General features: G+C 44.5%; 1 protein-coding gene across 1 annotated transcript in view; it reads left to right on the forward strand.

The window, feature by feature from the left end:
• Nucleotides 1-9,172, forward strand: part of USH2A (Usher syndrome 2A (autosomal recessive, mild)) — a 442,266-nt gene that overhangs the window by 116,763 nt on the left and 316,331 nt on the right. Inside the window, 1 exon segment of the mRNA XM_006761291.2 lies at nucleotides 5,417-5,647. Within this exon segment, the coding sequence (XP_006761354.1) occupies nucleotides 5,417-5,647 (231 nt within the window).

A 9,172-nucleotide genomic window follows, 5' to 3' on the forward strand; every position in this document is an offset into this window, starting at 1 on the left:
AATAGCATCATGAATGGGAGACCCTTACTGAGCAAAATACCCAAGTGGCTGTGATAGTACTGTGCCCCCTCCCCAATGTAACCATGGGACATAACACTTTATATCAGTGGTTCTCAACCTTCTGGCCCTTTAAATACAGTTCCTCATGTTGTGACCCAACCATAAAATTATTTTCGTTGCCACTTCATAACTGTAATGTTACTACTGTTATGAATCGTCATGTAAATATCTGATATGCAGGATGGTCTTAGGTGACCCCTGTGAAAGGGTCATTCGACCACCAAAGGGGTCTCTTCCCACAGGTTGAGAACCGCTGTATATCAACCTCCATTAAACATTTAGTCCTTCAAGGCCATTCTAGAAGAAATCCTGGCAGACTGTCACAGGCGCACCGTTTCCCTGTCATTCTGGAAGAATCATCTCAGTGTAGGACAACAGGCATCCCGGTTCAAACCAGTAACTGGGAGCTCTGGAACATTTCTCTGTTGTAACTGGGATGGGGCGGCTTCCGGCAAAGCCCCGCAAGCCTCCGTAAATCTGACAGGCTTGAAAAAGGAGTACTGCCGCCTCAGAACTGTGGCTGCCAGAATTTAATGTCAACAATTAAAATTTATTTTGATCCTTACCTACTGTTTATTACTGTTTGTATACACAACAGACCTCACTAATACAGAGATGCACTATTAGATGGAATTACCATCTGTTCAGAGGGAAACGCTGGCATCTGTCTTAGATGCTAAAACTAAAATGATATTATTTCTCACAAAACAAAATTAACTGCTTTGACTCACCAGCTTTAATTTTGAATGTGCGGATGCACCACTGCAGGAAAAGGCTCATGGGTAAAATACTCGATGACCTCTGTCGCCAGGTCTGTATTGAGACATGTGACTTTAGCGGGGGCTGCACTTGGCCTTTGTGGGGCACAGAAAGGGCATTCGGAATTCACACCTTTTAAAACACTGTTTTAGCTTCATAATATGCTAATCGTAGTAAGGCATTAAAGCATCACAATTATAATATGTAAAAATTGAATCAGCCTATATACATACATGTGTATATGTGTATATGTATATATATATAGAGAGAGGTAGATATATTACCCAAGTATTTTGATAGATGCGTCCTAAATATGTGTAAGGAAAGAAATGGAATGGACCAAAATGCATCTGAGCAAAGCTGCCATAGGTTCCGCAGTGACACCTTTAGGGATATATAAACCCTATCTTCTCAGTGAAACGAGTTTTAATTTCATCCACACTGACATATATAAAAGATTTCCATTCAGCACCCTGTCCTTTTTTAAGCCTAAGTACCCTATTTTAAAAGCTCCCCAGAAGTTATAGGATTGGGAGCACCAAGGACAATGGCAGCTTCCATCCTGATGTGGAATCCCTGCCGCTCCTTCCTGAGGAGCCAGACTTCAGCCCTCTGTATCGCCAAATAATGAATGGCGGCGCGCCCGCGGTTAATGCATGTACACAGTGCATTAACTGTAACTGTAGTACATTTATTTGTGCTGGAGGAGACTTGAAAATGATTAAAAAATCAATACTTTGCTGTCAGAGAAGCAAGTGTTACGATGCATTTAAGTAGATAATTGCAGAAGCCCCATAAAAGCTTCAAGTTTGGGTAGCAAGAATGCCATAATTACAGTCCAAGCAACGGCCTTTTTATTAACGGTAGATGCCAGGGAACGGTGCTCCCTGTCATCAGTGCCGGTCCAATCGCAGTTCAGAAATCACGCCTCCTCCTCCCTCCTCCCATGGAGGGTCCTCGTTCTGTGCCGGTTCCTGTTGATGGCCAGGACGATGGCGGACGAAGGCCATGTTTATTCGCCAAGAAGGGGAAGTCCCATAAAGTCTCCTAAAGCAGTGCTTTCTGGCTTTTCCTTACGTCACAGAACACAGAAAAGTCATAATATTTATAGGCGGGACTGGGGTCAAGGAACATGGGGGCTCAGAGCTGAAGGGGATCCATATGTCCACACCCCTCCTGGCTTACTGCTTGGGAGGCAGGGCTTGGAAATGTCCAGTCATGGACCTTTGAAACGAAGAGATCCTAGACATAATCACGCCCAATGTACTCCTCAGGAAATGGGATATGGAAGAACAGAGACACAAAATAATGTATTTGCCACTGTTCCATACGGAGGGACTTAGAGAGCCAGGCGACAACCTTAAGTTTCTCCTTTTCCAGTTAAGTTTCACTACACGTACTCTCTCTTGGAGACTCCTGAACAAAGAAGGCAGCAGGACAATAGTTTTTTTTTTCTTTTTTTCCTTTTTTTCCTATGTGAGTCTGGGGGTGGGGGTCTGCTCTTCTGGTCACTGATTGGATAGCAGTGCAAGCAGGCCAGGTGCCAACTGCGTCTCGGAGAAAAAGTCAAAATCCTTTCTATTGACATGGTGCCTGAGGATGTCTTATGCTGGCCTGCTCCCCACACACTCCTGGGACGTGGGAGGATTGTTCATTCCCGGAGCCCTCTCTGCATATGCAAAGTTGATGATGTTTTGAGATGTTGACACGGTCCTGCAGTCTTCATAGACAACAAACTCTCCCTTGAAGATAAATAAGGAGATTTGATTTTAAAGACCTGCCATCGGCAAGAGCTTCTGCTCATTCAGCCTTCAGTTCTTATCCGAAGATGTTCAGACTCCACACTACATAAATTTTGCAAGTGTAAATTTATGCATAATGATATGCTATTAATCAGATTATAAAGCAATAAATGCCGCATAGAGAAGAATGTATATTATCAAGCATTTTATAAAAGACCAGCTATAAACAGAAGAGACAGACTAGAAATCAGATTACAGAGCTATTGCAAAAAAACGTAAGAACATTGTAATTTTATTCCACGTGAAAACAGACTTTGTATGTTGTTATTCTTTGAAATGATGGATATTGAAGTTCCATTTTATAGTTCACATTTATAAGATTTTTTTCTAAGTAAATACTTGTAGATTTTGAATGTGGATGAGATATGTTCTTTGATCTTTTATCACATGCAATTTAAAAGATGTGTTGTTGGCTACTAATATCAGTGCCTTGCAATGATACAGAATTTTGTTTTGCAACACTGAAAGCAATTATGTATGTATGTCTATAAGATTTTGTTTTTACTAATTTTATTTTTCTAGAGAGAGGTAGGGAGAGAGAGAGAGAGAGAGAGAGACATCCATGTGAGAGGGCAACATTGATTGGCTGCCTCCTGCATGCTCCCTAACAACATGTAACCCCAGGTACCCAACCAACTGAGCCACACCAGCCAGCGCTGCATTTTATGTTTTTGATACCATGTTTTACATTGACTTGTGTTGTTTGTCTCCTAACTACTTATTGCAGTTTGAGCTGATCTTGGTCCTCTTTTTCTTTTAACCTTCATAGTAGCTTTTGAAATGTCTGATATGCTGCATCTATTGTATATTTGGAAAGAAACGCCTTTAACATTTCTTGTCAAACTGGTTTAGTGTTGATGAAGTCCTTTGGTTTTTGTTTGTCCTGGAAACTCTTTCTCCCCGTCACTTCTGAATGATAGCCTCGCTGGGTAAATGATTTTAGGTTGTAGGGTCCCTTTTTTCAGCACTTTCTAGATGTCCTGCCTATAAAGTTGCTGCTGAAGAATCAGATGACAGTTTTATAGGGTTTCCTTCGTATGTAATTTTTTTTTTCTCTTGCTTCCTTCGAGATGGTCTGTCTTCACCTTTTGCTGTTTTCATTACAATATGTCTTGTGTGTGTTTCTTTGGGTTCATCTAGTTTGGAACTAGATCTGTTTCCTTTCCCAGGTGAGGAAACTTATCAGCCATTTCTTTACATACAGTTTCCATTCCTTTCTCTTTGTCTTCTCCTTTTGGGAATCCCTATGATGCCAGGGTTTGAGCATTTGATGCTATCCTAGAGAGGTCCCACAAACTATCTTTGTGGCTGTTTTTTTATTTATTTTTTTCTTTCTGCTGCTCTGATTGGCCAGTTACCACTCGTCTCTCTCTGACATCTCTGATCTGGTTTTCTGTGTTAGCTAGTCTGCTGGTAATTGCCGAGAGAGAGAGAGAGAGAGAGAGTGTGTGTGTGTGTGTGTGTGTGTGTGTGTGATTTCACTTGTATTCTTCAGGTCCGCTTAGTTCTTTTTACACTTTTCTTTGTTGACCTTCTCCCTAAGTTCCTCCCAGGTTGGATGAGCACCCTTGTGACCGTTTCTTGAATTCTTTATTAAGCAAGTGACTTACACCCTTTTCCTTAGGGTTTCCTTTTCTCTGGGGCCTTTTCTTGTTCCTTCATTTGAGAGATATTTTTCCTGTGTTTTCGTTTTGTTTGACTTTCTATGTCTGCTTATGTAAATTAGACAAGAGAGCTGTCTCTTCTAGCCTCGGGGAAGTAGCCCATACAGAAGCTGGCCCTCTGTGGCCTGTGTGCCAGGTGGAATTGGAGGCTGGTGGGTGGGAGATGGTGGCTCCAGCTGGAGCAGCGCTGGGTGGAGGGGCCAGGTGCCTGTAGGTGTGAGAGTGGATCCTAATGGCTGTCTCTGATTGGTGGATGGGCTTCAGGAGACCTTGTAGGCAGCCAGGAGCATCTAGATAGAGGCCCCGCCCACCCTTTGGAGGTGGACCTTAAGGAGGCTCTCTGACCTCGGTAATTCCGCAGCTCTTGGGAGTGTTCTCTGGGCTGCCCAGCCTACCCTATGCAGTCTCTCTCTTGCTTGTTGTACCAAAGGTGGTCTCTGTGGACGGGACCTCTGTGTGCAGGTTCTAGGTGCCGGGTAGTTTTGGGAAACTGCTTGGGGCTGGGTAGGTGCCCACAGTGCCTGGGGCACCAGCCTGCAGGGAGGGGAGGCTGGAGGCCGGGAGGCCAGGTGTGGGTGCCCAGTCCTGTGATTCCTGCTCCCCGCTGCCTTTGTTCAGAGGCAGAAGGCTCCAGGCAACGTTGCTGTAAGGAACAGGCTGCATAGCCTTGCAGGTAGGTCAGAGCCCCCCAGGGGACTCCCAGTGGGCCACCAAGGTTGGGGGGGACCTAGACAGCCACGCCCCGCTGCTCGTCTGCCCCGGGTTCTTCTGGTGTCTCAGCGTCCGCATTTCTTCTCTTTCTCTTGTTCATGTCAGAAGCTGTCCATTCAACGCTCGGTGTCTCTCAGGGGTAATTGCTGCTTTTACACACGTGTCTCTCATTCTGCTCACGGGAGGCCAGCGCCCTCCCTGCCACCGCCATCTTCTCTTAGCCACTCAAACTGTTTAATCACATTGTGGATTAAGTCTGTCTTGTGGTTTTGGTTCCTGGAACCACACACATCCTTGAGAGCCTAACGAATTTGATTTCGAGTGTGATGCCCACGGTTGCACGGGTCCATATGTGTGAGGATCTGTGTCTGGAGACGGGAGCCAAGTTCTCGAAGGTAACACGTGTTTTCTAACGTTTAGCGCCAGCCCAGCTGAGGCCGCCTCTGGTCGAAGGGGTCAGCGGCACAGCCGTCCTCGCTCGCTGGCTCCCGCCCGCAGAACTGAACGGCCCGTCTCCCGTCTATCAGCTGGAAAGGAGGGAGACGTCCCTCCCAGCCCCGGGGGCCAGGGCGGAGAAAGGAGTTCGCTTCCCCGGACACGGATATTACACATTTCCCAGCTCCACTCACCCCGTCAACACAGACTTCACCGGTGAGTGTGTCTGACGGCCCGTTATTGAAGAGGCACGCAGACCCAAAAGCTTTTCTGTTACTTTGATATCCCTTTACAATGAACTTGTACGACGCCTGTTTATAGAAACACCAGTTCAGCCCTTGATAACTTCGGCTTGAGTGTGTCCACATGTCTCTTTTTGGGATTCTGGAGAAAGGTGGGAAGGTGGAAGAAAGGAAAGAAAAAAGTAGATAGGGAAAAGCTGTCTTCGTGGGTCAAAGCATGTGATGAATGTGGCTGTTGGACAAAGTTTCTAGAACTTTTTTTCCAGAACATTATTCACTGGCTCTGGGGAGAGTTCTGTGGGCAAACGAGTGGGGAATGCCCTCCCTCTTGGAGGTTCCCGGGCACATCAGGTTATTAAAGCCTCTAAAAGAAAGATAAGAAAGCTCTTTAACTTTGTTCGGGTATGTATTCCTAACACTTACACGATGTAACTTCTTTGGAAAGTATAACCACTGTTAATATGCCAGGTTCTATGGAAAGCATTACAGGAAACGGTATTTCAGGGAAAACATACCTTCTATGGGCCTGAGATAGAGTAAGGCATCTGCTGCTGGCACAGAATGTAAAGGCGCCGAATCACCTCAGTGATCAATATAAACGCATTTTAATATGATGCTGTGGTGGTGGTTTTGAAATGAGAATCAATGCAAAGACATCTCCAACACAATACCAAGCATTTAAGTAGGGACAGCATCCAACCCTGCTCATTTGCCTCACCCAGCTCCTGGTCTTACTAGAATATTCTGGAAGTTGTTACCTCTAGGATGTATAGTACTTCAGAGCACCATTTCCCTATAGATGGTAGAAAACTGTAACTCTTTAGGCTTCCTACTTCACTTTCCCAATTTACAAAGTATTTTATGTGTGTGTGTGTGTGTATTTTTCTGTAAACTTATAAGGCTTTTGTCATTTTGGAACAAATACCTGGGTGGTGGTGGGGTGGAGGAGGGATTGAGAAAAAAAGAGAAAACTCATGGACACAGACAACAGTGCGGTGATTGCCAGGGGGAGGGGAGGATGTGGAGGAGGGTTCAGGGGAGATAAATGGTGATGGGGTGGTGAGCACACAGTGCAGTGTACAGATGGCGTGTTGTTGAGTTGTGCACCTGAAACCTGTATAATTTCATAACCGGTGTCACCCCAACAAATGCAATTAAACACACACAAAAATAAATGTTTCATAGGTTGGGGACAGTGAAATGGAATTTGCGTTAGGAACAGTGGCGTGAGCATTACTGTTTTATTCTCACCTAACATCCTAACATAGTTAACAGTGTGCTCTGAGTGAGGCAGGCTGTGGAGGCGCGAGTGTAATGAATCATGATTGCCCTCCAGCTGAGCTGTGTTGGGATTAATGAGCACTTACCTGGCCTGGTGCATGGGCACCATCACCGAGAGCTAGAAAGTCAACCACTCACCCCCCTAAAATGCGAACCGTCTGCTTAGTATTTATAACAGTCAAAGGAAGGAAGGAAGAGAGCCTGTGGGTAAAAATAGAGACTTTTTCTCGAATTGAAACGGAAACTCCCTCCCTGGCCCCACATTCGGATCAGCATCCGCTCCCCTCACCTGGGTGTGCTCTGTGAGCCCGTAGGCGTGGATGGCCGGTCGGCCGGCCAGCAGACAGGTTTTTGATGGGATCACCTACTGTTGCAGCAGGAAAGATGGAGTGGCCCGTCCGCCGTTAATACATTTAGTCGTCTGCACTGTCTCCGGAGCCGGCCTTCTCCTCCGAGGTGCACGGGCTCGGGCAGATGTGGTGTCTGGGAAGTCTTCCAAATGCTGCTTTAAAAAAGTTAGGCCTTGCGACGCAGGGTCCTTCTGTCTGTAACAACGCCTCCAGCTGCACGGAAATGTGTTTGGAGCACACGCCATTTGAAGGACAAGGCAGGGGAGATCACAGTTTTGGCTTGTACTGCTCCCTGGAGCTTTGGTGATTCCTGGAGGAGGAATTCTTCTGCATTCGGGCATGTCTGGGGCATCACTGGGCCCTTATAGTGGTAGCTTCGCCTTACTTTTAAAGCTCTCTTTAACTTTACATCAAGTTATTGGGCATGTTGTTTTATATACATAAAAAATGGTTTGCTTTCAGTTACCTTGACATTCAATATTATATTAGTTTCAGGTGTGCAGAATAGTGATTATATAACTTACAAAGTAATCCCACTGATAAATCTAGTACCCACCTGACCACACATCTATTGCATGTGTTACCATATTACAGTAATTACAGTATTGTTGACTATATTTGCATCCCCGGGACTGTTTTGTAGCTGCCCATTTGTGCTTCTTAAAGCCCTTCACCTTCTTCACCCAGCCCCCTGGCCCCTTGCCATCTGGCAAACCTCAGTTTGTATATCTGAGTTTGTTCATTTATTTTGTGTTTTGGGATGCCACATATAAGTGGAATCCTATGGTATTTGTCTTTCTCTATCTGACTTATTTCCCTTAGCATAATACCCTCCAGGTCCGTGGTTGGCAAACTGCGGCTCGCGAGCCACATGCGGCTCTTTGGCCCCTTGAGTGTGGCTCTTCCTAAGCCTTAGGAGTACCCTAATTAAGTTAATAAACACTGTACCTACCTATATAGTTTAAGTTTAAAAAATTTGGCTCTCAAAAGAAATTTCAGTCATTGTACTGTTGATATTTGGCTCTGTTGACTAATGAGCTTGCCGACCCCTGCTCTAGGTTCATCCATGTTGTCACAAATGGTAAGATTCTTTAAAATTGGGATAATAATACTACTTACTATATTGATACCTATTAGGAAGGGAAGGATTACAGGAGTTAGCCCACCTAATAAACTTTGCACAGTGTCTGCCACACAGATTAGTTAGCATTCATTAAATATTATCTGTTAACCTATTACTCCTTTAATGAATATTAAGTAAGTGCCAATGGCGGGACAGGAGCTTTTCTAAGTTTTCTGCAGTTTTGAAAATCAACATTCTATTACCTCATTTTCTGTGACTTATATCAACTATGTTTGCCTAAATGTTATATCTGGGGAATGAATAATATGCAATATTTATATTAAAATGTGCTATTTAATGTTGTTACTGAAATTGTTAAATTGATCTACCTGGCACTGAGACACTGGACAAACTACACTTCTGTGGGTGTCATCATGCCGATGTAGTAAACTGAGGGTTGTACTAACTGACCAACACCTTTAAATTTTAAATTTTAAATCTGTGACTATAGAATATTTAGTTGCCTCAAAAATTCAAAATAGAGATTATTACCAAGGCATCTGAGGTCCTATCAGAGGGTGCAGAGCAGCAGCAAATCCTACAATAATGTTGTGATCCTCTAACTAGAAAACCAGGAATCACAGGGTGAGATATTCTCCTGGTTATGTGGAGCTAACAGTACTTTTTTTGTCCAAAACAGAAATAGCACACAGAGCCATCCCTCCTAGATGCTCATTCTCCTGGTTACATGGAGCTAACAGCACTTTCTTCATCCAAAACAGAAATAGCACACAGAGCCATCCCT

This window comes from Myotis davidii, unplaced genomic scaffold (assembly GCF_000327345.1).
Source record: "Myotis davidii unplaced genomic scaffold, ASM32734v1 scaffold174, whole genome shotgun sequence".
Classification (NCBI taxonomy): Eukaryota; Metazoa; Chordata; class Mammalia; order Chiroptera; family Vespertilionidae; genus Myotis; species Myotis davidii.